Genomic DNA, 27,552 nt, shown 5'->3' with positions numbered 1-27,552 from the left:
GAATCTGTAAAAAGCAACAGAGGGTCCTGTGGCACCTTTAAGACTAACAGATGCTCCCAATACTTCTGTTAGTCTTAAAGGTGCCATAGGACCCTCTGTTGCTTTTTGCAGGATCAGGGTCTGAAGCTATTTATTACACCCCATTCTTTCTCCTTCTTTCTCTATTGATTTATCTCTGTTGATTTCTTCACCTATCTGAGTCCTTACTGGCCTGTTATTATTCTGGAATATTCTTTATTATTATAATTTATTTGTATTTATTTATATAACCCTAGCTATTTACTATTCTTCCTCATTTTCTCATCCTCTCTCTTTATTACCCTATATTGATTAGACCCCATTATGTATCTTTCTCTGGCTTTACAGACGAGTTCAGGCTCTGTTGATTTCAGCCCTGACTGTACTCCCATTAGCCTTTATCTCCGTTAATTGGTATTCAACCCTCTGCTGATCGTTTATTCACCTCTCAGCCCCTCCCCAAACCCGGGGCCCCCTGCTGGCTCCCTAGCACCCTGACAGTAGGTGAAGGGGAGGGATCTGCCTTGTTTATCCCTTCCACGTGTTGTTAATCTGCCTTGTTTATCCCTTCCACGTGTTTCTCTCCATGTGGCTCCAAGGGGGCGTAGCTAACCAGCCCGGAGTCAATGATTGGTGCTGGGCATTCGGAAGGGGGCGTGGTCAGGTTGGTACCCGCTCCCGGGCCAGGTTTAAATGGACTGGGAGGGGCCGCTTGAGTAGCGTAGCTGCTGTTCTCCCTGGGCTGTGACTCAGGTAAGTACCGGCCCTGTAGGGGTTGTGTCTCTGCTGTGCTTGGGGCTCATAGCTGGGCTTGTCCATGTCCAGTTCTGAGCTCCCCTGGGATCCTGGGCTTTTCCCTCCTCCACGGGCTAGAGATGGGCGATTTCCACTCTCCCGTGGGTGGGGAGAGGGAAGTACCTGCTAGGATACCTCTGGCAGGAGGGTGCTTTCTTCCCAGACCTAGTAGCCCGTCTGGGCTAGGAACAGGCTAATTGTGGCCTGACACCTGCTCATTGACTTCCTGAGTGAGGGACTACAGCTGTTCCCTTCACCCCTCCCCTCTTAGCTCTCCTGTACTGGCACTGCCCGGAGCTCAGACAGGGGCCCTCCCACAATGATGCAGGTGCTGTGAATTGGGCTGAAGGGCAGTCACAGGAGGCTACTGTTCTTGCAGGATTGCTTGCTAGATGGCATTCTGTGCTGGCTACTTGGCAGTTCAGAGGGCCTGGTTGCTGCTGGGTAGGGTGACCAGATGTTCCTATTTTATAGGGACAGTCCTGATTTTGGGGTCTCTTTCTTATATAGGCTTCTAATACCCACACACACACACACAGTAGTAGGGTGACCATTCAGAGGTGTGTGTGTGATACAACTTCCTCCAGGAGCTGTCTTGTAGCCAACAATGCTCAGGTGGCCTGGTCAGTGACCAAAAACTCTCCTAGCCTAATTGCCTCTGGTACCTATGTTTGTGGGGACCAGTGACCTCCCAGCAACTCTGCTCACTCTACCTTCCTTGTTCAGTTAGAAACCTGGTCCCCAATTAAACCTGTACTTGGCAATAAACCTACATCCTTACTAGCTTGAGGTGGCTCTGGGTGGGACAGAGCTGAGCATGGTCCTGGGGGGAGAGGGGCTGTGTGGGGGCAGGGAGCCTGTCTAAAGCCCTCTCTGTCATAGAAGCCAGCACCATGGGGAAAGAGAAAATCCACATCAACATTGTGGTGATTGGCCATGTGGACTCCGGGAAATCCACCACCACCGGGCACCTCATCTATAAGTGCGGGGGCATCGACAAGAGAACCATCGAGAAGTTCGAAAAGGAGGCGGCTGAGGTTGGGACAATGGTGCCAAGCAGACTGGCTCAGGAGTGCCTTTAACTCACACTATGGGGTTGTGTGGAGTTGCTGTCAGATGTGTGGCTCGGTCACTGCATACGTTGTGACTCTTAAAGCCATGAAATCTAAACCTCTGAGTTTGGGGATGGAGGAGGAGGGGTGCCATGTTTTTGGGGTGCACTAGCACATCTGCCACTCCAAGGCGCTGGCTACACTAAGGAAGCTTGCATCAGTGTAACTATTCTGATAGAGACACACTTAGGGTGACTGTGTCTCTAACATTCCCTTTTGCAAGGCCCCTGCCACCAAATTGTATAACTATCAATGGAATCGTTGACTGTAGACTGGGGAGGGGTCTGATGACAATTGTTAATGGCCATTCTAAAACCCACTGGAATCCCACTTGTAAACAGCACCCCAGTTAAAGCAATCTTATGTTGAGGGGAAGATGGGAGCTGTTCCCTAGTGACTACTTGTGCCCACCCCTAAACACCTAGTGTAACTGGTGCCACCTCCCTCACAGATGGGCAAGGGATCCTTCAAATACGCCTGGGTGCTGGATAAGCTGAAGGCCGAGCGGGAGCGTGGAATCACCATTGACATCTCCCTGTGGAAGTTCGAGACCACCAAGTACTACATCACCATCATCGATGCCCCTGGCCACAGAGACTTCATCAAGAACATGATCACCGGCACCTCGCAGGTACGGACTAGCCCTGATCAGGCTGAAGGTGATGGGGTGCCTAAGCAGCTAGATCTGTGGCATGTCTTATACTGTGTCCCCTCCCTACCCCAGGCTGACTGTGCGGTGCTGATTGTGGCGGCCGGGGTGGGAGAGTTTGAAGCTGGCATCTCTAAGAACGGGCAGACCCGGGAGCATGCCCTGCTGGCCTACACGCTGGGGGTGAAGCAGCTCATTGTTGGGGTGAACAAAATAGACTCCACGGAGCCCCCTTACAGTGGCAAGCGCTACCAGGAGATCACCAAGGAAGTGAGCACCTACATCAAGAAGATCGGCTACAACCCAGCGTCTGTGGCTTTCGTGCCCATCTCTGGTTGGCATGGGGACAACATGCTGGAGGCCAGCGCCAATGTGAGTAGCCTACCTGTTTCTGTATGCCTCATGGAGGCCAGATCTGAGTGCCGGGATGGAATGATGGGCTGGGGAAGCTGCCCAGAACCTATGGGCATGGGAGAATGGATGGGGGAACCCCACTTTCAGCCAGGGATCTAAGTAGAGCATGGTGGGGATCTGGGGGCTCACATAGCTTTATTTCTTCAGGGTACATTCAATATTAACTTCCAGACTTTCTCTTCTCCTCCCCCTCTCCCCCCACTGGGAGAGGCAGTTTAGAGCGGGGTGGGCACAAATACCTCCTAGGAGACACCTGGCACTCTCAGGCCCTGCCTAGCTTCAGTCCTGCCTCCTGTCTGTTGTAGATGCCTTGGTTCAAAGGCTGGAAGATCACTAGGAAGGATGGGAATGCTGCAGGCACCACTCTCATGGAAGCTCTCGATTCCATTATCCCTCCTTCCCGCCCAATTAACAAGCCACTCCGTCTGCCCTTGCAGGATGTCTACAAGATCGGTGGTGAGTGTGGGAGGGAGGTGCTCACCGGGCATGGTAGCTCCTTGTCTAGGCCACCCAACTGATGCCACTGTCTCTGTTCCCCAGGAATCGGAACGGTCCCAGTAGGCCGTGTGGAGACTGGCTTCATGAAGGCCGGCATGGTTGTGACTTTTGCCCCCACCAACATTACCACGGAGGTGAAGTCGGTGGAAATGCACCATGAGGCTCTGGCAGAGGCGCTGCCGGGTGACAACATTGGCTTCAACGTGAAGAACGTGTCTGTGAAAGACATCCGGCGTGGGAACGTGGCTGGAGACAGCAAGAACGACCCTCCCATGGAGGCCGGCAGCTTCACCTCTCAGGTCAGGGATGTGAAAACAACAGGACTTGAGTGATTTGGAGTCAGTCCTGGGTGGAAGGCCATAGGAGGCTGTATCTCATGCTGGGCCAGTCTGCAAAGAAGCACTGAGCTTTCCAAGGCTACCATATGCCTGTACAATTGCTTCAGCCACTCTATTCGCATGGAGGTGTCTGCATGGAGGACAAACTGCTCTCCCAGCCTGCACAAGAGTAATTGGTGCCATACCCTTGGGTCAAATTAGCAAGTCTGGGGCTAATCCCCCTGCCCCCTTTTCCTGTGAACTGAAAAGGGAAGGTGGGTGGTTTGGTTTGGTTTTGTGTATCTCTTGCCCCTAAGTTTATTCTCTTCCACCCTGCCCTGCAGGACCTTGCACCAGTAACCACATAACCACTAGCTCTTCTCCTTCCCACCCCATATCCATTTTGCCACTATATCATTGGTGCCATTAGTCTTGTAGTGCCAGCACACCTTCATGGCAGGAGGCTTCTGAACAATGGCTTTCTACCTGTAGCTGCTAAAAAATAGTCCAAGAACCATCTGAAGTTGGCTAGAGCTATTACTGGAAACTGCTCTCCCTCTACTGTTCTCTGCATGGTGGCTACCCCTAACAAACAGATTGCTTTGAGAGAGACACCCGGAGAAGGCCTGCTGTGACAGCTGGTCATGTTAAGAACGGTTACTGTAGGACCCATAGACTTTAAGGTCCGAAGGGACCAATATGATCGTCTAGTCTGATCTCCTGCACAACGCAGGACACAATCTCACCCACCCACTCCTGCAACCAGGGCCGGCTCCAGGGTTTTGGCTGCCCCAAGCAGCCAAAAAAAGTCGCGATCTGCAGCGGCAATTTTGTGGGAGGTCCTTCACTCCAAGCGGGAGTGAGGGACCGTCCGCCAAATTGCCGCCGCATACCTGGACGTGCTGCCCCTGTCCGGAGCAGTTGCCCCAAGCACCTGCTTGCCAGGCTGGTGCCTGGAGCCGGCCCTGCCTGCAACAAACGCCTAACCTATGTCTGAGCTACTGAAGTCCTCAAAACATGGTTTAAAGACTTCAAGGTGCAGAGAATCCTCCAGCAAGTGACCCGTGCCCTACGCTGCAGAGGAAGGCAAAAACCCCTCAGGGCCTCTGCCAATCTGCCCTAGAAGAAAATTCCTTCCTGACACCAAATATGGTGATCAGCTAAACCCTGAGCACATGGGCAAGACTCGCCAGCCAGGCACCCAGGAAAGAATTCTCTGTAGTAACTGGGATCCCATCCCAGGCCACTGGTCATATTTACAGCTAATAGACAAAGTTCAATCAATTAATTGCCAAAATTAGGCTATTCCATCATACCATCCCCTCCATAAACTTAGACTTGAAGCAAGATATGTCTTTTGCCCCCACGGCTTCCCTTGGAAGGCTGTTCAGAACTTCGAACCACCAGAGGAGTGAAACCTTCATCTAATTTCAAGTCAAAACTTCCTGATGGCCAGTTTATACCCATTTGTTGTATCCACATTTGTACTGAGCTTAAATAATTCCTCTCCCTCCCTGGTATTTATCCCTCTGATATGAGATCTATATCTATATAAAATCTGCCTTCTTTAGCTTAGGCTAAACAAGCCAAGCTCCTTGAGTTTCCTTTCATAAGACAGGTTTTCCGTTCCTCAGATCATCCTAGTAGCCCTTCTCTGTACTTGTTCCAGTTTGAATTCATCCTTCTTAAACATGGGAGACCAGAACTGCACACGGTATTCCAGATGAGGTCTCACCAGTACCTTGTAGAACAGTACTAACACTTCCTTATCTCTACTGGAAATACCTCACCTAATGCATCCCAAGACCGCATTAGCTTTTTATCTATTCCTCTCCAATTGTACCAGGTGGACTGTAACCTTTTCTGGACAGGGCCAAGCTTCTCACAGTTCAAGTTTGCTACCACTAGGCAAGGTGGATATTCTTCTCAGCCCTGGGAGGCTAGATGGTGCCTGTGCCAACAGAACTAGGCCTGCAAAAATCAAGGTGAATTGGTCCTGTCACTTAACTACACCAGATTCTAAGATGGCTTCTAAAAAGCTTAATCCTGATGGGAGGGCTATGCAGGGATCTAAGGGCTTCCCCAAGAACAAATAAGCAGGAGAATGTTCTGCTGCTCATTCAGGCTTCCTAACCATCTCCTCCCATGCAGGTCATCATCCTGAACCACCCGGGCAAGATCGCCGCTGGCTACTCCCCAGTGCTGGATTGCCACACTGCTCACATCGCCTGCAAGTTTGCGGAGCTGAAGGAGAAGATCGACCGCAGGTCTGGCAAGAAGCTGGAGGACCATCCCAAGGCACTGAAGTCCGGGGATGCTGCCATTGTGCAGATGATTCCTGGCAAACCCATGTGTGTGGAGAGCTTCTCGGAGTACCCACCTCTTGGTAAGACTATAATGGATGGGGTAAAGTAGGTACTGCCCTCTAGCACTGGTACATCTGCCTTAGAACCAGGTAACTAACTTGCTATGACCAATCTAGATCACAGGCCACTGACTATTGCTAGTGTCTAATCTACTTGAACTGACCTGGGTCCTGGCTCTGCAGGAAACAATAGCAGCCAGTAAAAGTGCTGGCCTCTGACTTCGTGGGAATCTGTTGGGAAAACCAGCATAACACAAGAACTGGGGGGTCACCAAATGAAATTGATAGACAGCAGGTTAAAACAAAAAAGCATGTGTGGGGTTTGTGGGTTTATTTCTTTTCTCACCCCCCCCCCCCCCCAGCACACAGTCAACCTGTAGAACTCTTTTGCCAGAGGGTGTTGTGAAGGCCAAGACTATAACAGAGTTCAAAAAAGAACTCGATAACCATTGATGGACTGATCCTCTATGATATTAGCCAGGGTGGGCAGGGATGGTGTCCCTAGCCTCTGTTTGCCAGAAGCTGGGAATGGGCGATAGGGGATGGATCATTTGATTGCCTGTTCTGTTCATTCCCTCCGAGGCACCTGGCATTGGGTGTTGTCAGAAGACAGGATACTGATCTAGATGGACCCTTGGTCTGACCCAGTATGGCTGTTCTTAGCATATGTCCGTCCCCCCCCCCCCCCCCGAACCTGGGGCTAAATCATCAGAGGCTAGACTAGGCCCTGCTGTAGCGGAAAACTCTCTCTATTCCTGTCCCAGAGCTGAGTGCCGACAATTCTTTACTCTAGCTCAGTGGCAACCTGTGTCGGAAAAAGCCCCATAGGCTCAATGGGCAAAAGAGAACCACCACCTAATGCTCCTCTCCTCGGGCAGGTCGCTTTGCTGTTCGTGACATGAGACAGACGGTGGCCGTGGGTGTGATCAAGGGGGTAGAGAAGAAAGCCAGTGCAGCTGCCAAAGTCACCAAATCGGCTGTGAAGGCCAGTAAGAAATGAAGACTGGGCAGCACCAAAACCCAACAAGCAAAATCACCATCTGGACTGACTTGTACAGCACTGAGCCTCAGCAAGTGGCACTGGCCAAGCCATGGGTGGGATGGGTCTGCCTGACCCCTTGCACTTTAACTTTTCTAACTGTCCTCACTGAATAAACTGCCCATTTAAAAAATGACCATGGCTCTGTGTCTGTAACCCCGTCCTCTGGAGGGTGTGCTGGGGTGATCTGTCAGCCCTCTTGGCTATGTCAGGAGCCAGGATTGGGTGGAGAGGCCCCCTAACGACAAACCAGTGCTGGAGGGGCAATAGATCCTATCAACTCTCCCATGGAAGAAGGGGTAGAAATATGCTGCTCCCGCACTACCATTCAGCCAGCAAGTAGAATGTCTTGGCTTCAGCCTCCTCACCCAGGAATACGTGGACCGTGTGGTTCCAAGTGGCAGTTTGAAGGGGGCAGTTGGTGGGCGCTGGCGCAAGCAGTAGCAGGGCTCTAGTGGAGGAAGAACAGCATCAGACGCTCACAAGCAGGACTGATGAGAAGTAGAGCAGGAGGGGAGGGTAAGCACAAAGCTGGAGAAACACCATCAAAAGACCCTGAGCATCTCCTGGTATTGTGGGTTTGAATTGCTTGGAGTTCTTGGTGGAGAAAATCCTTCAGAGGAGACCATGTGCCTGTGAGGACATGTGGGCTGGAAAATGGAGGGGGAGGGTTCAAGTTAGGGTGAGGCACCCTCCATGCCAGTCACTACTCCCTCCAAGCTGGATGCTTAACCTGGAGCCCCTAGCTGGTGCTTCTGATGGGAGGGTAATGAAAGAGGCTGTTAAAACAAAAGCAATATCTTGGCTGGCATAGATCACTGGGCTTCAACTGACACACCTGTGATGAGAGGAACTGATGCTAGAGTGTGGGATTTTCCAACAGGGAAGGGTTAGCAGAAGATGGCCAAAAACTGGCCATTTGATTCTAAGAGATCTGAGTTACCTTCTAGGTACAGGTCACTCTCCTCTGGCAGGAGATGGCTCTATCCACTCACCTTAGACTGATCATATCACCCCTTCACCTTCTGCTAAGTAGCTACTACATATTCATTTTTCCCTGTCATGAGCTCTCTATCTTGCAGAGAAAGACCACAATCCAAGGGCTGGAAGCTGAATCTAAACAAATTCAGCCTGAAAAGCATACATCTCTAGTAGTGAGGGCAACTCACCATTGGAACAACTTACCCAGGGTCACAGTGGATTATCCATCACTGACCACTTTTCAATCAAGATCTGCTTTTGGAATTATTTTGGGACAAGTCTCTGGCCCATGTTACACAGGTGGTCAGACTAGATCACAATGGTCCCTTCTGGCCTTGAAATCGATGAATCTGCTCATAGCATAAAATGGGTTTGTGGTGTCTAGATCTAGTACTGCTAGCTAAAATGGTGCCATGGCTCCTTCTAAGCCATGTTTTAAGGTTCTTTATGGCCTCTTTCCCCTTGAGATACTTCCCTCGTTCGTTGCCTCCTATCTTGGGTCACTCCAGCAGGAACAGAAATGGTAGCAACATGCCTTTATTAAATGCCACACATTCACACTCCCATGGGTGATGCTGGCCCTTGCTAAGGAGCTCTCTAGGTCTGAGGGTCCAGTCCAGGCTCAGTGCATAACCTCAAGTGAAGTGGGGGGGGGGGGTAGTCCCTCTCATAGAGCAGTGACACAGAGGGCCACTCTAGAGCTAGCAATTCTGGATTTTGGGGAGCCAGGTATCTGTAGCCTAGGACCCCTCCCAGCAGAAACCTCCCCCACCTGTGGACTTCTGAGGGGTAGACCCAATGTCCCTGTGTGCATGGGACAGCTTCTGTAACGGGTAGAGAGAGCTGCACATACCTCAAGGCAGAACTTGCCTCATGTCTTCTAATCTGAAAGTCCTTCTGCTCCCAACTCTCGGGATGCTACGTGAAAATGAGGACAGCCTGTGTTCTCTTGAGGGTTACTCCTCTCTGGCATGAGGACACTTGCATAGGTTTGTACAGGGAACCAAATGCATGGAAAGGCTCCAGCTTAGTCTGTCCAATTTTGACTGTCCCTCTAACAACTAAATGGCCCTACTGGCTGCTTTTCTTCCTGAGGCAGGAAGAAAATCAGGACAATAAATTAGCCGGCTGTGACTGAGAATTTATTAATGACTCCAGAGACAAAGGTGGTAGCTGAGAATTTTTTTTTCAAAAGTGACGCTGGTTGCAGCTGATCTCTGAAAAGAGCAATCCTACACGAGGGTGGGCCAAAGGCAGCCCTGCTGGAACTCAGTCAATGGCGTTCCACCACGGCTGTGGCTGGGCCCTGTCTGGACAGATGGCTATGAAATTATTAATCCAATTGCTTCAACTGACTGCTAATGAGCAATCTAGCGCTGACACAAACCCATCTGCGTCCTCAGGCTGGAAGACCAGGTCTACACTAGAAACTTTTGCCAGTGTAATAGTGTCAGTTAAGTGGGGTGATGCTTTGACATATTAATGCTGGCAAAAAGCCCCCAGTCTATATGCAGTTATACCGGCAAAAAAAGAAAAGTTCTTTTGCCAATGTAGCTTATTCTGTTCAGGGAAGTTTCTGCTATAAGCATGTCTGTACTAGAAAACCCTTTCTAGTGTAGGCTAGGCTGAACTCTATGGTTCTCTTACAAAAGACTGTCCCATGGATGAAACAGGACAGCAATGCCCTAGGATGTGTCCTGAAGTCAGAAACTCCAGCTGTCTGCTGATCCTGCTAGAAATCTAGCCCTGACAAGAAGCAGCTGCCTGTTGAAAGCAATGTAGGGGCCCCCTGGAATGTCTTGTAGATGAGTCCAATGCACAACTGAATGCTCTTCTTAAGAGACAGATGAGACCGCTGGGCACATGAGGGCTGAGATGTGCCCTCTGGCCGGAAAGGTGCTGGATGAGGTCTTTGTGGCTGGCTGGATCTCAGCTGGAGAAGGTGAAAAGGTTATAGCTCCACTACCCTGCCTAGACGGTATATGACATGGGAGCAAGGAGGAGTGAACTGGTATTAAAGAATGGAAGAGCAGGCACTCTTCATGAATCCCACGGGCAAGCAGGTGTGTCAGAGCTGGGAAGAAGGGAGGATGCCAGTGGTCATCCAACAATTACAGCAGATCCCCTTGTCAGCCAGGGGTCCTCTTATGGATCAGCATCCAAGCCCCACATTGTTTGGTTGTCAAATTATGCCATTCAGCAGGCCACTAGGAGACCACAGCGTGATGCTGATTTTCTGCAAGCCACAACGTTCAGTCCGGTCATTGGATGTGGGAGGCATTTATCTGCCCGGCTTGCGCCTCAAAGGTCTTGTCCCCTTTCTGACCATCCTATGGTTTTGCTACGTGCACGTGCCCACCTGTACAGCCCACACTGAAATATTTAACAATGACCCCAAGGTGCCCCGTATCATGGACTTGGCCTGTCCCCTAACCTGTTCTCTTGGCCAGGTCACGTGATCATTTCCTGTGACTTTGCTATCGGGGGCAGCATGTGAGAGCTGCCTGGGTTTGAAGGCTGTTTTGTATCTTTGCTTCCCCTAGCCAGGACAGAAAGCCATATCCCTAACAGCGTAGAGACTGAGGCAACACATTTGGAACCCAGGAGCTCCTTGAGGGCTAGGTCCTGTTCTACCACTGCCTTGCTGGGTGGCCTTGGGCAAGTCTCTTCACCTCTTTGGCTGGCTGGTTCCCAGGGTCCAAAGCGGGGCTAATAATGTATCTGTGTCACAGGCTGCTGGGAGGATCCCCCGGTTAATGTCTGTACAGCTCTTTAAAGATAAGCATGGTGGAAATGCTAATTGTTGCCATGAGTAGGATGCAGTGAGGCAATTCTCCTGCCGGCTGCTTTGGGTTCCCTTTGCCCATTTCCTAAGAGGAAAATGAAATGAACACATTGCTTCATGGCCCTGCACAGGGCCGGCTCCAGGCACCAGCGGAGGAAGCACGTGCCTGGGGCGGCAGTTCGGGCGGCTTTTTTTTTTTTTTTTTGCTTGGATCGGCAAAAATGGTAGAGCCGGCCTTGGCCCTGCATTATTATTTTTTTTATGACTAAGGGCAGCATCCCTCTCTCCTGACACAGAGGTGGCTGAGGCGGAGATCAGAAAAGAAACCTGGAATCACAATAAACACCTGGATTCTCTTTGAATCTCATAGGGTCCAAATGCAAGATGGCAGGTCCGACTCTAAGTGCAAGCTCTCCGCCCCTCAATGTTACGCCGGCCAAGAACCGTAGGGTATGGAAGGGTCTTCAGAGGAAGGGCAGAGCCGGCAGAAGCAAAGAGCCAGGAGACACAGAGGGAACAGCCAGCCAGCGAGCCCTGTCCCCATTGGAAGCAGCCGAATCTTCAAACCTCAGGGCAAGGAAGCAGTGGAACCTAGACAGTTTAGGCTCCCATCCTCCGGAGACCTCCCAGCAGCTCCGGAGCCTTGGCACCCAGAGCCGGTGGAAGGTGGAGTTGGACAAGCTCCACAGGGAAGCTGCAGGTCAGGGAATCTCTATTGGACCTTCACTGGTTGTAAATGGCCATTCAGAAATGCTCCAGGCTTCACTGTTTTTCAGTTTGATGATCTCACAGCATGTGGTGGGGTAGCTAGATGACACGGGTTATTGTCCTCCCCTCTCCCCACTCTTTGGGATTCGAGGGAGTTGGGTGGGTGAGTCGGCTGTGGGACCCCAAATTGGACTTTTAAAAGTGCAAGCATTTGGCTGATTAAGAATAGCACCTGCACTTACACTAATTCAGCTAAAAGTTTTCCAGGCCAATGATCCTCAGGCTTCAGGGTATAAACTGCTCACTGGCTGAGGTCAGGAGGAAATTACCTTCTGTGGTAAAATACTGCACAATAGCTGAGTCTACGGTAGGTGGGAATGGAGTGATGCTTTTTTGGAAGTATCTACTGTCAGAGACAGGGTACTGGGTTAGATGTCCCCCACCCCCATAATACGGTAATCCCTAAATTCCTGATGAATCCAGCACTATGGGAGGAGAGTATCCTATTACCTCAAAACCATGGACCTTCTCCTTGTCATTAGCAGTGTCCTGTAAGTACGCTAGGCACTGCAGCCGCAATGAAGGTGGATATCAGCCATGCCAGCATGGCTTCTTTTATGATTGGTCTGAATTAACAGAGGTGCAGCATCTCGCAGTACAAAACACACACATCAGCCTTCCCTTAGACTGAGATAAAGGCATCTCTGACACTGTTTACTCCAGCTGACCTCACAGATCTGATCTCGTTTTACTCCTCTTTCCCGCTCCCTCTGCTCAGCCAACTCCCGCTGTTCCTTTTCGCAATCTTCCCACTGACTGCATGGGAGCGTTCTCCTCTGCATTACCCGCTGTCTGGAACTGCTTCCCCACGTCTCCAACTCCTCCATCACATTTCAAGTCTCCTTTCTCTTTCACTCCTTAATTTCTCTTTCCGCCAAAATCGTTTACGACAGTTTGTAAGACTGATGCTGCACAAAACGAGGCCCAGCTCCTCCCCCTATTGGAGTTTAGCAAGGGAAGAAGGATCGGGACCTAAACTTGCATTGGAGAAGCAGTAGCAGCATGGTTTGATATGGAGGAAGCTGGCTGAAGTGCCAGGGATCTCTCATCTCTAATGTTTCCCTTTAGGAGACCTGGGGCAGGTCTATTCCCAAGATGCCTCCGCTGATCTGAGTGAGAAACCAGGGACCTCAGCTGCAATGCGAACCTTTCAAGACTGGAAGAAAGACAACCTCACCCGGATTAAAGAGAGGGCAAAGTCCCTCCGCCTGAAACAGCTGGATGGGGCCAACGCAGTCGATCTTCTCCATGCCTTCTTCCGACAGTTCTTTAGCTACCTGAATGAGTGTCCCGAGAGACCCTACTTCAGGGATGTGAGAGAACTGACGTCGGGGAGCAGCTACCAGGTAACAAGGAGAGGGAGGGTAGGTGGTGGGAGCAGTCAGAGCCTTCTAGGGCGACAGCAGCAGCGAAAAGGGGAGGTAGGCGGTCATTAGAGAGTTTGGATCAGGGAGGGAATGAAAGCAGGAAGGAGGGGTGAGAAGGGATGGGATCAAGGGGATGAGTGGAGGAAAGGAGAAGTGGGGATTCGCCTGAAAAGAATTCAGCAGCATCTCCAGTAGGAGACTCTGTCTACAGCCCTTGCACCCGAATAACTTTGACGTGCTGCTGAGCCTGCCGATTCCAGATTATATTCAGTACGCTGAGGTGGAGGGGTACGATGGGCTCTTCTACACCCTGACTCTGCTGAGAAAGTCCCGCAGCTTTCCAGCCGCCTTCCTGCTGGAGGACGGGCAGACTGTGTCCCCAGGGAGCATCATGGCGGAGTTCCGGCAGCACTTGGATCAGTTCATCAAAGTGTTCTACTCAGGTGAGTGTCCCCGTGCTGGAGCTACCCAGATCACCCCTTCCATCCTGACCTGTGACATCTCCTGCTCGTCCAGGCCTAAGTCATTCTTAAAATAGCAGCAGCTGCAGCGTAGCTCAGGTAGGGGCTAGGCTGAGACCCACAAGCTCATTTTCACGTGATCTCAAGTAGGATTTGAACCCAGGTCACCAGAGGTGAAAGGCTGAGGTATTAGGCCCTTGAAGTTGGGATCCTTCACACTACACAGAGCTGAGTGAGCTGGACTCCATCTAAATAAATACATTTATGGAGATATCCCATCTCCTAGAACTGGAAGGGACCTTGAAAGGTCATTGAGTCCAGCCCTCTGCCTTCACTAGCAGGACCAAGTACTGATTTTGCCCCAGATCCCTAAGTGGCCCCCTCAGGGACTGAGCTCACAATGCTGGGTTTAGTAGGCCAATGCTCAAACCACTGAGCTATCCCTCCCCCCACATCCCTCTTCTGGGGAAAGCTGTGGGTTCCCCACTAGGAGTCCTTCCCTAAGGGATTTGGTTGAGTTTCTGTTTGGTTTGGTTTCTTTGGCTGACATTGATCTAAACACAAACAAGCCCCTTGATGAATTACTGCCTCTTTCTAAGCTCTCCCATTGGTCTGTCCACTGTCTGTCTGGTGTCTCAGTGCCTTTTCCTGGATGGCAGATGAGGCTGGAGAGGAAAAAGCAGAACAGCCCAGCGGTGCCCCTAGTGATGGTGGACAACCGAGGTGACACATTCATGTCTATTGACCTGGTCCTTGCTCTGGAGATCTCTGGCCAATGGCCCAGTTCAAATGACGAAGGGATGGATGTCAAGCAGTTGTTGGGGGAGAAGGAGCCATATCTGAGGAAGACCCTCTATTTCATTGCTAAACAGGCCCCTGGTCAAGATAACAAAGGTAACTCCCTCACCACAGCATGTTCTCCTGGGAAAGTGCTTAGGGATTGAGTTGTCAGGCTGAGGCTTGGAGAAGGGTGTAGTAGTGTGCAGAGCTGGGACAATGAACACCCCCTCAGGGGAAGGAACCCACACAGCCCACAGGGCCAATGCCCCCTCCTCTCTTTTCATAGCACTGCCAAAGCCGCCCCCACATTCTCTGTATCCCACTGTGGTAAATGCACTGGCCTTAAGCTAGTCTCCCAGAAGAAAAGCTGCAGAGAGTCAGCAGAGAGTATCTCTAGCCTCTGGTGGGGTATGCCATGCTGAGACAGGGCTTGTGTGTTCTGGAGACCTCGGTGGAGCCCATACATAACATGTATTGAGGGGAATGATGTCTCCCCCTTTTCCCTTCAGTTCAAGTCCTCGACCTAGAGCTACCCCACAAGGAAGCAGGAGGTGTTCCCAGGAGAGTGGCAGGCATGGGAGGAGAGGGGGGACTCCGAACTGGGGAGGGATAGCACAGGGAAGAGTGAAGAAGCCCTGGGAACGAGAGAGGGATGAGGGTGAGCCAGTGGCCTGGGGCTGTTTTATGAGCTTCACAGTTAGGGGTGACTTCTCAGGCAATACTGGAATCAAAAATACATTACAAATGATTTCCACATCACCTGTACAGTGTCCTCTGCTGCCTGGCTTCTGTGCCCAGCTGAGGGAGGTGTAGGCTGACACTGGGGTTGCTGTTATTTCAGAGACCTGGAAAATGTCTTTCTCTCATGTGGAAAAGGAGATTTTGAAAAGCCACACCAGCACCCGGAAGTGTCAGACGACCACGTGCCGCAGGTACGTGCATGTGGCAAACCACTGCCACACCAAGTATGTCTGCAAGTCTGGAAAGCCAGGGCTGGGCCAGAGGTCTTTGTATCCCCCAGCCCGGGTCGAGACAGGCCAGACTAGCATCAGTGCTGTAACTTCATGTTTTGTTGGACATAGTTTACTTTCTTTGCCCTGGAAACCCTGACTTGAACCTGGACCCTCTTTTGTTAAGCACTTTGAGATCCTTGCAGAGAAGGTGCTATGGAAATGTAAAGCATTGATTGCTATCAGCTGGGAGTCTGAGTGTCTAGAGCACAGGGTTGGGAATCTAGACTCCTGGATTCTATTCCTCACTCTGCCACTGGCTCACTGTGGGGCCTTGGGCAAGTCACAGCACCAGTCTGTGCCTCAGTTTCCCCCCCCACACACACACACCCATAAAATGGGGGCAATGATCCTGATTTGTGGGAAGTGCTTTGGGATCCTCAGCCGGAAGGTGCAAACGAAGTATAGAGTATTATTAATGAACATGATGATGCATTTGAGTATATTCATTTCCCTTTAGCGCTAGCCAGGCGTGATCCATGCTCAACTTCTAGCGAAAGTAAAATAGCTGAGACTTTAATAGTGATTTAAAAACAACAACAAACAACAACTAGGGAGCTAATAAGACCTAGACTGAAATCAATACTCTGTCACTTGCTTCAGCTGCATTACCCCCCCTCCCCCTTCTCCAGGCAGACCTCATTAATTAGAGCCCAATCCTCCAAACACTATTACTGAGCGTAATGCTTACTTTTCTGAGTAATCCCATCTGTCAATGAGACTGCTCACGGTATGCCTGGCAGTCAGCATTTGCAAGATTGGGCCCATTGATTGTCAGCTCTCTAGGGCAGGGACCTTGGGATAGAGTCTGCTCTCAGTTACACCTGCATAAATCCAATGTTGCTATATTTAACTTCGTTGACTTACTCTGTAGGAGCAGCATTTGTCCCCTTTTTTTACATTCTCGTAGGTCAAATGCCTACCACACTGTGGCCCCCAGGCCCTTACTTAGGCAAAATTCCCACCGAGGTCACAGCCTGAATTAAAACGGTAAGGAGCTTGGGATTTGACCCAATAGCAACAGAAATTGCTAATGCCAAGAATGTGGCTTTCTCCTCTCTAGGCCAGAATGTCTGCAGATGCTGGAAAGTCTTTTGGGAGCCCTGAAGACAGAGCACCCCTTGGAACTGGCTCCTTTGAGTTCCTACCATGCTGAGACGTCTTTCTTTCACACGCTGCTGCAATGGAAGCAGGCCCAGGATGGGAACCCCTCCAGCGTTGCTCACTGTTTCGAAAGGGTCCGGGCCAATTTCATTCAGCAGGTGGCAACCGCTCATCTGCCTCATTTTTTCATTCCCAAATGCAACCTGTTTGGCACCAAATTCTTTCCGCCCAATAACTTGACGTTTCTGCTGGAGTGCTTAAGAGAGAAGCAAAAAAAGAAGCCGTCAACCGCTGTGTCCCGAAAGAAGAAGGTCGCAGCCCCGCCACTGCTGGCTGCTGCTGTGAGCTGGCCTCTAATGATCACTGTGGGTCTGATGGTTCTGGTGTCGATTGGACTCTCCCACTTTGGGTCATAAAGATTCTGAGCGTCTACCTTTCCATTTGTAAGGACTGAAGGAGTCTGCTGGGACGTTAATTGTTAGTGAGGGTGGCAGGAGGGGGCCTAGGAGCTGCACAATCGACCACATTGCAGGACCCAGTTATAACACCGCTGTTCCTCAGACATGATAAAAACACACTCTGTAACGTAGCTAGGATCAAAGCGTGTTTAAACTGTGCGCCTGAATCACGCACCTGAACTTTGCAGGGATCTAGCCGGGTTCAGGAGTATGGTAATAACACAATTCCATCCTGTCTATGCTACAAGACTAAACCAGGTTTTAACTGTGCTGTAACGCAGTCCTGCAATGTGGGCGCTTTGGATAGCTTAGCTACGCTCTAAATAAATCTGCTTGCCAATGAATCCAATACAGTATATTATTTTAAAACACAATAAGCAGATGTTGCTTTGTGTGTTCTGTCCTCCCCGAGGTAGGTCTTGTCTACACTTACAGTGCTGCAGCACCGGTGCAGCTGCACTGCTGGGTGAAGACACTACTTACGCCAACGGGAAAGCTTCTCCCATCAGCGTAGGTACTCCCCCTCCCCAAGAAGCGGTAGCTATGTCCATGGGAGAAGCTCTCCCGTAGCACTGTCTACATCTGGATTCCAGTTGGAATAACTGCGTCGCTCAGGGGTGTGGCTTTGTAGTGTAGAGCAGGGCTTACTAGTCTACACGCAAAATTCACCAGCTGCATTTCTCCAAGTCTCTGCCACTCCCTGTCCAGCTGCCGGTACTGTGGAATCACCAAATCTCATAACCCAACCTCGACAGGATTTGAAACACAAAGCTGGCATTTTGTGCACTAGCCGACACTCTCTTTAGTCACAAAAGCTGAAAAGTAATTTAGCCACCCTATTTTTTCCACTTCAGTAACAGAAATACTGAGAATGACTCCAGAACGGGTGTGTGATGTGATGTAATGTAAAGGGCTCGTTGTCAGGCTGATGTTTGGCCTCTGACCCTTTCTTGGCCGGGCTGTGCTGTCATGCTCCCAGCCCAGCACCTGTGTCACTTCTCTCGATCTGTCCTGAAGGTTTTCCTTGTAATTTCCTGAAAATGAAAAATAAAAATGGAAACAAACGTTTGACATGTTCCACCCTGAGTTGCCTGGATGATGTCAAGACAACAATGATACTGTTCTCTCCAGTAATCTACCTGTGCTTAAAGAACAGGAGTACTTGTGGCACCTTAGAGACTAACAAATTTATTAGAGCATAAGCTTCCGTGGGCTACAGCTACACACGACCTGTGCTTGTATCACGCCAATTGCCACCCACTACCTGTCAAGGATTTAAAAGTAACAACAACATTCTCTCTCTTCCTGCCCGGGCTGTAGGGGGAACGGCCTATGAGTTTGGAGAGTGTGTTGTGTTTAAGTTAGTGCCCATCACAGAAGGGCCTGGGATCAACCAGATCTGGGCTTAGGGGCGGAGAGGGGAGTTGCTCAGAGCCGGGTGCAGGGCCGCCCTCCGGCCGCAGGGGGCAGCAGCTGCCCCTCGGCCTGGGCGTCTCTCCCGCCTGCCGCCTCTATGGGGCAGCCGGCCGGGGCTGCCGAATAAGATCCCGTTCCGGCGCTCTCGCGATCTCTTCCACGCCTCCATCATGGCGGTGAGTAGCTGCGGTCCGCAGGAACGGGCCGGGGGAGGCTTGTCAATCCGCCGCCATCCTCCGCCGGCCGGGGCTGGCCGGGCCGGGCGCCTGCCCAGGCGGGTGGGAGAAGGTCTGTGGGTTCCCGCGGGGCCAGCGTGGGGCGGTTCCGGAGTCTCCCCCGCTTGGGAGGCCGCTGGGTTCCCTGGTCGGATCTGGTCCCCCCTCCCCTGGCAGGCAGGAGGCTCGTGGAGCTGCGCGGGCCCCTTCCCCCGGGGGCTGAGGGGGTCTCTTCCCCGGTGCCTCGCCCCGTCGGGGTGAAGCCCCTTCTACTCTTCCGCCCGGCCAGGTCCCCCGAAACCTGTCCCCCTCCTTCGGAGTCCCGGACCCTCCTTGCTAGGGAGCCCGGGACTGACAGCCCCCTGCCATGCAGTGGGGACCCCAATGGTGGGGCGCCCTGCCTCAGCGCTTGGGCCTGAACCCCCTCCGCCCCCCATCTTCCCTCCTTGCTGGGCTTGGTCCCTCACCTGCTCTGGTTAAACCCTCACCTGCTCTGGTTAAACCCTCACCTGCTCTGGTTAAACCCTCACCTGCTCTGGTTAAACCCTCACCTGCTCTGGTTAAACCCTCACCTGCTCTGGTTAAACCCTCACGTTCCCCTTCCCATGGGCTGTGCTCTGCTCCCCATCCACGGCGCTATGGTCTGAATCCCTGCCCTCCCCTTCGCAGCCCTGTGGGGGGGCTCAGGGCTGCCCCATACCCCCTTCTCGCCCTGCAGCTCTCATGCCTGCTTTGAACACTGGCCCTGCAGTTCCAAGGCCAGCACCAAGCTCTGTGGGGGGTCGCATATGCACAAATGAATAGGAAGTAATGGGCACTGCCTAGTACAGAATACTGGGTACGCTTCCCTCGCCCCCTGGATCAGAGTGTGGGGGAGCACATATAGGATGGAAGGTTGTCAGGAAAGTGACAGCTCCCCTTGCATAGGACTTGCAGCTGTGCTCTGTGGTATGTTGCCTTTCTAAATGTCTAGACCACTTTATTAAAAACGACTAGTCCTATCCCCCTCCCAGAGTGCTATAGCAATGCCCGCTGACTGGCACCTTGTGTATGCTGGGTTGGGTGAGGCGTGTCTCTATCAGCTGTATATATTTTCTCTCGACAGCAAGATCAGGGTGAGAAGGAGAACCCCATGCGTGAACTGCGCATCCGCAAACTCTGTCTCAATATTTGTGTTGGGGAAAGTGGTGACAGACTCACCCGGGCAGCCAAAGTGCTGGAGCAGCTCACAGGCCAGACTCCTGTCTTCTCAAAGGGTAAGTCGTTGTTTCAGTGGGGGAAACAGAATCATTCAGTGCAAAGTGCAGCAAGCGAGATCCCATCTTGTAACAGTTAGTGACACTTTATTAGAGGTTGGGGAAACCATTTTTGGTGCCACCAAATGGAAAAAAAGCAGTTTCATCTTCTGGTTTCTGAAGGCAATGCCTTCAGACATAATTACTGCTTCACCTTCTTAAAGCTTGAGTAGTACCACTGGCTGAAGTGTGCCATCCCTAGGGTTTATCCCTCCAGGTCAGGGGAGAGGTATGTGGGGAGGATGGGATAGAGAAGCCTGCGTTATCTGTGCCTGTTATGTGAATAAAGGCCTAAAATCTCCAAAACTGGCAATCTTCCCCCTTCTACCACTGCATGCAATTCTCTACCACTGCATACAATTCTCTATTAGGCTTGGTCTACACTACCCCCCCTAATTCGAACTAAGGTACGCAACTTCAGCTACGTGAATAACGTAGCTGAAGTTCGAAGTACCTTATTTCGAATTAGTTGAAACTTACCTTGGTCCACACTCGGCAGGCAGGCTCCCCCGTCGACTCCGCGGTACTCCTCTCGGCGAGCTGGAGTACCGCAGTCGACGGCGAGCACTTCCGGGTTCGACTTATCGCGTCCAGACTAGACGCGATAAGTCGAACCCAGAAGTTCGATTTCCAGCCGTCGAACTTGCCGGTAAGTGTAGCCAAGGCCTTAAATTGTAACTTTTAGTATTGCCCTTTCCTCTCCCTAAATGTGGTGTCAAAAACCAAGTTGGAGCTTTTTTGCTTCAGCCTTACTAAAGCAAGAAACATGTTCCAGTCTGACTGAAAGCCATTGGAATAGCCCCGTGAGAGCAACTGATTGTGTGGGTTTGTCTCCCGCAGCTCGATACACTGTCAGATCCTTTGGAATCAGGAGAAATGAAAAGATTGCTGTTCACTGCACGGTTCGTGGGGCCAAAGCAGAGGAGATTCTGGAGAAAGGGTTGAAGGTGAGAATTTTGACTGCTCTAGCTGTTCATATGTGGCTTGTTAAAAGCTTGCATGAACTTGAAATTAGTGTAAACAAAATAATCTGCATTTAACAGCACTTTAAAGTTGTTGATTTACACTGTTCCCATGTATGGTCATTAGTTTCTCCCTTGTCAAAAAACCCTTAAACGCACATGGAAGCAGAAAGTCACTTATTGATTTGCAGAAGAATTTTTTTTTTAAACTTCAGGACGTATTGTTTAAGTGATGCTGTATCAAACTGGAATTTGAAAAACTAGCCTTAAAAGAATAATTTAGTTGTGTGTTCCTCTAAGGGTATGTCGGCATTGCAGTCAGAGGTGTGACTGCAGTATCTATAGACATAGCTAGAACAAAGCTAGCTCTGGTATCTCAAACAGCAGTGAACATGCAGTAGCGTGGGCTGTACAAACGCACCTGCTAGAGTACGTACTGGTGCTCAGGGTTCCAAGTGGGCTTGTCACCTGGACTACTATTGTTGTTCAAGCTAGCTAGCTTGGGTATATCTACGAGTGCTGCAGTCGCATCTCTGATTGCAGTGTAGACATACCCTGAATTGGTTAGGACAGAGTTGGTGCAGGTACCTCTTCATCCTTGGAGAGCTCAGACAGTGCTCAAGGTGCAAGGTCTCAGATGGGTTTGTGAAGTCTTTGTAGACAATGTCGTTCGTATCTGTCCATATCACCTGCACTATTAGATGTTAAAAGATCTAAACTGTGCATTTACAGAGTAACAATACAGACATAGACATTTAGTAGTTTCTTATGATGTAGGATTTCTGCTGTTTTCTGTAAGTTTTTGTAATTAATCATTGCAGTTTGCATGAAGTGTCCTGGCTTTAAAAGTGATCAGGGAGCTTACTAGGACTCTAGACTTCGTTAGGCACTTGCTGGCAGCTAAGATTCTTAGCTCTGTGTGTGCAATCTGGGCAGCCCTCTGTGACACCACCTTTGTTGCTATGACTGCCAGATGGGTCAAGATGCCCGAATCTTCTGTATAAGCACCCATCACTAGGAGCTGTTTGGTTCCCAAGTGGATCCTGTCGCAACTCAGTGGAAAAAGCAGGACTTTGTTTGGAAAGACATAGAATGTAACTTGCTCTAAATGGGTTTCAGGTGCGAGAATATGAGTTGAGGAAAAACAACTTTTCAGACACTGGGAACTTTGGCTTTGGAATCCAGGAGCACATTGATCTGGGAATTAAATACGATCCCAGCATTGGCATCTATGGCCTGGACTTCTATGTGGTATGTATGCTCTACTTCCTTATCTCTGCCAGCTTTGTCCCAATGCTAGAGAGGTGCCCCAGAAGAGCAGAAAGGTGTGGGCCACTGGGAGAGTCAGAACTGTCTTAAATGCCCATATGCTGGGGAGGGAGGTGGATAAGTGAGGTTTTTAACTAGGTCCAGCTCTCGGCTTACAAAAAGGACACTACGCTCTTCGGGCTCAGACAAATCAGCCAGGACGTAACTTAGTGGCCAATAGCAGAGAATGTTTTACTCTGGGTTCCATTGAGACTAGGTGCTCTGCTTAGGTGGGTGTAGAGTAGGAAGAGCCACTGGCATTTAACATGAAACATGTTTGCCTAATCCTGTCTGAAGATGAGTAAAACTCACAAAGTTGCTGGTGTGCTAGAGATGGTGACGTTGGAGAGGAACAGCTGAGCTGAATTTTGCTTGATCTTCATGGCCACTTTGCTCTTCAAACAATGTAATAAAGAGTGTCTGGCACATCTGAAGGTGCAGCTCCACAGGCCTGGGGATCCGTGAGAATTTAGGCAGGCTGGCTTCTAGTATCCACTAGGCTGTGTATTTTGTATTCTAAAACTTGAGTTCACCCCTTGGCTTCATTGTATTGCCTATGTGCTAATATATAAAGACCAGTTCTTCCCTCAGTAGGAAGTTGCTCTGGTCCCTCCGTGGCTGATGCACAGTGCAGAGAACAAGGCCATCACAAACCTCATCACCTTAAGTGTGACGTTCCCCCTTTTCTACAGAACAGGCACCACAAGGGCGGCAGCAGTGCCAGCATGTTCCTTTTACACCACTCTCCAAATATGCTTCAGCTTGGACCTAGAGGGAGCACCACTTTAGCCAGGTGTTTACTGGGGTAGGGGAGTGAACTAAAGCATATTGGCATATTTAAAAACACCATTTTTCCTAGTTAAGATGAGTCCTTAGAGTGAGAAGGTAACTAAGTCTCCAGGGCTAATTCTTTGGTTCCTCTGCTGAGACTGTGCCAGCATAATGGCGTATGGGACTTGCTGTCCACTAAGAACTGATCTCAAGTCACTTCAGAGGTTACCAAATACCATCACAGTGGTAACTGTTGATCCCCTTTGGGACCAGTGGCCTACAGGTACAGTTGCCATTAGAAGGTCTTGCATGTTTTTTAGTGCAGACAACAAAACAAATGTCACTTTGATGGAGAGTCTCTTTTTCTCCATATGATGAGGCTTGAAAAAGATTCTTGAACTGCATCTTCAGATAATAAAAAGTGCTGTCTGTCTACTCCAGGTTCTGGGCAGGCCGGGCTTCAGCATTGCTGACAAGAAACGCAAAACTGGCTCCATTGGAGCCAAGCACAGAATTGGGAAGGAGGAGGCCATGCGTTGGTTCCAGCAGAAGGTAAGCTCCAACCCCATTTTCATGTCCGTCAGGCTATTCAGCGGCCTAGTGAGAGACCTCAAATACAGCCTGCTGACTCTTGCTGATCCAATCTGTGACACGCTCGCTGAGCTGTGATGTGAGCATCTCATTAGCATGGGATTTGGAAGAGAGCAGAAGCGTCTCTGAAGTGAAGGGTTTTCACTCCTTAGCTTTCCTCCTTTTGTGGTGGAAACCTGAAGCATTAAGAACTGCGCCTGGACTGCAAGAAAGCTCCTCCTAAACAAATCTGCTTATAAAGCATTTAAGCAGGGGATTGTTGAAGGCTAGTCCTTGGTGCTGGTTTCACCAGCAGTCTGGTGAATTCCAGAAGTAGAATACTGTTCTTCTAGTCCCTGTTCCCTAAGATGTTTTGCTATCTCCACAATCTGGGTGTGTGGTGGGGGGAGAAGGGGGACGGCAGCAGCAGAGCACCAAGATCCCCAGGTAGACAACTACAAATCTGACCCTGGGGATTGAAAATCTGCAGCAGTAGACACAGTCAAAGGAAACAGCAAATTAGATGGGCTGCGGTTGGGTCAGTCCCAATACCCCGATTCCCGTGGACTGCTGGTCCCACTTCCCAGGCTCTTACCGTATCAGAGGAGCAACTTCTGTGACTGCTGCTGCGAAAGACATATGTATACAAGGCTGGTGAGGAGGTGCGTTGTGCAGTGAATAGGATCTGTCCTGCTGGCTGGTCTGTGTATAGTAGAGTAATGCCGTTCACTTCTTTTTTAATTGTTTAAAACAAATTCTGCAAAATGGGGTTCGAAGTTCAATTTCTCGCTTGCATTTCTGTGGTTGGGATAGGCCCCCTGGCATGTAGACTCTGTTCCACATGTTGGGTGGCCTAGGCCGAAAGTTATTGACCCCTGACCCCTAGTTCCAGGGACTAGGCCCAAGGATTCATGTAATAGATGTGACCTGCAAAGGGGAAAACTGCTTGGTTTTTTTTACTTGAGAAGTGTGCTGCCTTTTTACGTGAGCAGTGTTGGGTCTTCCCTGTCCTTCCTGAGGGAGTAGAACTGTTACGCTTGATGTCTCCAATTGAGCAGGCAGGATTTCTAGTCGCTGTCTAAATATTGTGGGCTTTGTTAGTAACTCCTGGCAAACGCTTGTGAGCAAAGCTTCATAGGAGTTTCAACGTTCCATTGAGGCGTGAACTCTAGCAAACCCAGGAAATCTAGACGGGATACTTGTAAAGCAGCCTATAGGCCTCTCAAGAGAAACCTCTTGTGCTGTCTTTATCCACCATAAAGAGGCAGAAAGGCTTCCAAATCCAGTTCTGTCGTTGTGCAGGTCACCTTTAACTTCAAACTTCACTGCAGTGTGACCCCATTCTGACAACCAAAATGACTACACAATCCCAGGAGCGGGGACTGAAGCCTGAGCCTGCCCGGGAGGGAGGGGGCAAAGTCCAAGCCCCACTGCCCTGTGCAAGGGGACCAAAACTGAAGCCCAAGATCTTCAGCCCCAGGCAGAGTGCCTGTAACCTGAGCCCCGCCACCCAGGACTGAAGCCCTTGGGCCACAGCAACTCTAAGCCAGCCCTGGGGACCCCATTAAAATGAGGTCATGACCCACTTTGAGGTCATGACCCACAGTTTGAGAACTGCTGTCCTACAACATGCTGTCCTCTAATGGATTCAGTCTCACTGAGCTGTGGGCAAACAAGACCGCCTACCTTGTTTACAAACTATTGGGCATGTTTTGAATGTCTTTGACCCGAAGCATCTAGACCATGGTAGAAGCAAGTTCAGCTATTCAGCAGAGTTGTACTTTAAAGACTGCCTGTAAGCCGTGGGCAGACTCACAGGCCAGGACTGTCTAAATGAAACCTCAACACTAGAATTCACTTCCATGTCCATTTTCTCACGACAGGTTTATTAATGAACAAGATGCAGAAAGGTTCAATAATGTGACATATTTGGTAATGGAGACCTTTCTGCAGCTGGAAAGGGGAAGAACAAACCTCCTTTCACCATCATGTAGGTCTCATTAGCCCTTTTCTAGCTGCTCTGGAGAGACCCATTCCTGAGTTTCCCTGACCCCTGGAAGATCTTCTGTGTACTGCCCCTGTTAAGAGGCATGTGGCCTTCTCTGGCTACCTGTAAGGCCACATGCTTGCCCATTTCTGAGCATGTCTCCTGTGACTACAGCTTCCAGTTACAAGAGCTGTAACATGCACACTGGGATGCTCACATGTGCCCCAAAGCCCAGTGACCTGTTATGAACCCAGTCAGATTAAATCTTTTTCTCAGCGAGGAGAGGGGACTTCCTCACCTAATTAACACTTCATATTATTGAAATTGAATCCCCCTTCTTACCAGATCCTGAGCTCTTCGCTTGGGCAAAACCGCCTTCCATTGAAATTTATAGTAATTTTGTGGGAGTAAGCATTTGCAGGATCAGCCTCCTACAACGTTCCTGCTGCTAAAGTGAAGGTGCAAAGAGTAAGTCCTTCAGAGAGACTAGTTTTCACTTGTTCAGAGATTGTTTTACTTCCTGGTTTGCTCTGCTGCCAAGTCTGGCTTGCAAACAGAATTCTAGGCAGTCCAGTTTTTTTAAAGCCTTTCATTGGAAATGCATTCCTGGGAATAGCTTTTTGTGCACTTAGCTTTTGTAAAAAGCTTCATTTTAACAACTTAAGTCTTTTGGGTCAAACTGATCTGACAGATCACTATTAAAGGAACACTAAAAACCAGAAAATAGGATGGAAAGTCAGTTTCCATTTTCACTTTGCAGACTGTAAATTTGGATGATTGGAGTCTTACTCTAAGTCACACCTGTGACCTGAAATAAGTGGTGACTCCAGTCTCCTCCTTGGCACAACCACAGCTCTGACTGGCCCTGATTTCTGACACTCCCTTTTATCTCTCTTGCAGTACGATGGCATCATCCTTCCTGGCAAATGAGCAGTTCCAGTTACCAAAAATGCTAATAAAATTTTCTAACATTTAACTTGTTGTGCATTTTGTGGCTGGCTCCTCGCCCCTCCTCACCATCAGCTGCTGGAACTTGAAGCCGATCAAACTGGAGAGGAGAGCAGACCCCCCCACGGGTGCGGATGCAGTGTGCAGCAGAGATGGCCAGTCAGTGCTGTGCTCGTGGAATGGGAGTTCCTGTCCATAAGGAGCAGATGGTAGAACCACGGTGTGAATGAAGAGAACTCCCCTCCATTTCTGTGCTGGCCAAGAGGGGAAGCTACGGATAAAATTTAAAACCTAGTTTGATGGGCAACTAGACAATGTGAAAGTAGAACTAGAGCAAGATTTGTGAAGCATTTAGGGACTGAGCTATAGCTCCAAGTAGGGACAAAATAAAATCTAACCTACATGATCTGATTCCAAAAGACCTCCTAGCATGTGCTGTTGAGGTTAGTGCCACTTGGGACTCTCGACCACTGGATGAAACCATGAATAGTTTCTCTGCTCATGGACCAAAACGTCCATTTCAATACAAAGGCAATGGGGAGACCAAATGAGACGTGGTGGATTTGCCTCTGTCCAAAGTGGCAAGAACGCAAGTGGTAGGGACTAAAGGTGGCTGAGGCTTGGGGACTAAACAACCATAATATATTCTTAACTGGGACTCTGCTTAGAGGAGCTAGTACATCCCCTATCAAGTGCTTATAAGCCCCACAAAAGGGGTGGCTAAGAGCTTGCTCTCTGGAGCTGTTTGCTAACTTGTGCACTGAGTCGAGAACCAGCATCCGATGCTGTTAGTTACCACCAGAGGGTGCTGAAGACCCAGACAGCAATAGCTGGAGCTTATTTCAGCTGGTCTGAGAATCCAGCATCCCTCACCTGGTGCACAGCTGCTGGAATAGAATCGAGGGGTTCTGCCTGGTACTTGTGCACCAGGCAACCTGTTTTTGGTATTCTGACAGGCCCCAGATAAAATGTTCTATATGCTTGGCAAGAGAGCGATTACTCTTATATGGGCTTTAAAATGTACAAATATTTAGGAGGAAAGAATCCTCAGTGTCTCAAATGGGTGTTTTGGCCAGTTTTTTTTTTTTTCTTCTCTCCCGTGTACTGGGAATATAACAGCCTCTCAGTACAGTAATGCATGTACCAGACAAGTTACTCC

General features: G+C 50.0%; 3 protein-coding genes and 1 long non-coding RNA gene across 7 annotated transcripts; 3 read left to right on the top strand and 1 right to left on the bottom strand.

Moving 5' to 3' along the window:
- The first annotated feature begins 630 nt into the window (after positions 1–630).
- Positions 631–7,343, top strand: LOC101941949 (elongation factor 1-alpha 1-like). 3 transcript variants are annotated; one of them, XM_042844709.2, is made up of 8 exons: positions 631–771; positions 1,696–1,850; positions 2,377–2,556; positions 2,650–2,946; positions 3,294–3,444; positions 3,529–3,785; positions 5,955–6,189; positions 7,047–7,343. In XM_042844709.2, exons 2-8 carry the CDS (start codon positions 1,707–1,709, stop codon positions 7,166–7,168), a joined length of 1,386 nt encoding a protein of 461 aa, XP_042700643.1. In that variant the 5' UTR covers positions 631–771; positions 1,696–1,706; the 3' UTR covers positions 7,169–7,343. The 3 variants fall into 3 exon arrangements, with proteins under 3 accessions (XP_042700643.1, XP_065433152.1, XP_065433151.1); XM_065577080.1 differs by having other exon boundaries at positions 633–771; positions 1,699–1,850; XM_065577079.1 differs by lacking the exon at positions 631–771 and adding an exon at positions 1,191–1,257.
- A 4,005-nt stretch (positions 7,344–11,348) lies between these two features.
- LOC122172622 (cyclic GMP-AMP synthase-like) lies at positions 11,349–17,007 on the top strand. Its single transcript, XM_065577074.1, has 6 exons — positions 11,349–11,673; positions 12,810–13,087; positions 13,320–13,551; positions 14,209–14,463; positions 15,191–15,281; positions 16,423–17,007. Exons 1-6 carry the CDS (start codon positions 11,358–11,360, stop codon positions 16,877–16,879), a joined length of 1,629 nt encoding a protein of 542 aa, XP_065433146.1. The 5' UTR covers positions 11,349–11,357; the 3' UTR covers positions 16,880–17,007.
- On the bottom strand, positions 16,586–19,192 carry LOC135977254 (uncharacterized). The gene is made up of 3 exons (XR_010594649.1): positions 19,125–19,192; positions 17,866–17,955; positions 16,586–16,719 (listed from the first exon to the last, which is right to left on the bottom strand). It is a non-coding gene; the product is annotated as an uncharacterized LOC135977254 (long non-coding RNA).
- On the top strand, positions 18,368–26,421 carry RPL11 (ribosomal protein L11). Of its 2 annotated transcripts, none has more exons than XM_005302089.5 (6): positions 18,368–18,513; positions 19,658–19,808; positions 20,688–20,794; positions 21,929–22,060; positions 23,330–23,440; positions 26,346–26,421. In XM_005302089.5, exons 1-6 carry the CDS (start codon positions 18,508–18,510, stop codon positions 26,373–26,375), a joined length of 537 nt encoding a protein of 178 aa, XP_005302146.1. In that variant the 5' UTR covers positions 18,368–18,507; the 3' UTR covers positions 26,376–26,421. The 2 variants fall into 2 exon arrangements, with proteins under 2 accessions (XP_005302146.1, XP_065433150.1); XM_065577078.1 differs by having other exon boundaries at positions 18,513–18,625.
- Positions 26,422–27,552: the final 1,131 nt, after the last annotated feature.

Source organism: Chrysemys picta, chromosome 23, assembly GCF_011386835.1.
Source record: "Chrysemys picta bellii isolate R12L10 chromosome 23, ASM1138683v2, whole genome shotgun sequence".
In the NCBI taxonomy this organism is placed as follows: domain Eukaryota; kingdom Metazoa; phylum Chordata; order Testudines; family Emydidae; genus Chrysemys; species Chrysemys picta.
Note: the sequence above shows the minus strand (reverse complement) of the source record. Positions and strands in the feature narration are given on the sequence as shown.

Bases quoted from the DNA above. Each gene is read 5' to 3' on its own strand.
- RPL11 (XM_005302089.5), top strand. The intron at 19,809-20,687 runs GTAAGTCGTTGT...TGTCTCCCGCAG, and splicing joins GACTCCTGTCTTCTCAAAGG to CTCGATACACTGTCAGATCC. The intron at 20,795-21,928 runs GTGAGAATTTTG...AATGGGTTTCAG, and splicing joins TTCTGGAGAAAGGGTTGAAG to GTGCGAGAATATGAGTTGAG.
- LOC122172622 (XM_065577074.1), top strand. From the start codon at position 11,358: ATGGCAGGTCCGACTCTAAGTGCAAGCTCTCCGCCCCTCAATGTTACG. The intron at 13,088-13,319 runs GTAACAAGGAGA...CTCTGTCTACAG, and splicing joins CGTCGGGGAGCAGCTACCAG to CCCTTGCACCCGAATAACTT. The intron at 13,552-14,208 runs GTGAGTGTCCCC...CTGGTGTCTCAG, and splicing joins CATCAAAGTGTTCTACTCAG to TGCCTTTTCCTGGATGGCAG.
- LOC101941949 (XM_065577079.1), top strand. From the start codon at position 1,206: ATGGCATTCTGTGCTGGCTACTTGGCAGTTCAGAGGGCCTGGTTGCTG. The intron at 2,947-3,293 runs GTGAGTAGCCTA...TGTCTGTTGTAG, and splicing joins TGCTGGAGGCCAGCGCCAAT to ATGCCTTGGTTCAAAGGCTG. The intron at 3,445-3,528 runs GTGAGTGTGGGA...TCTGTTCCCCAG, and splicing joins GGATGTCTACAAGATCGGTG to GAATCGGAACGGTCCCAGTA.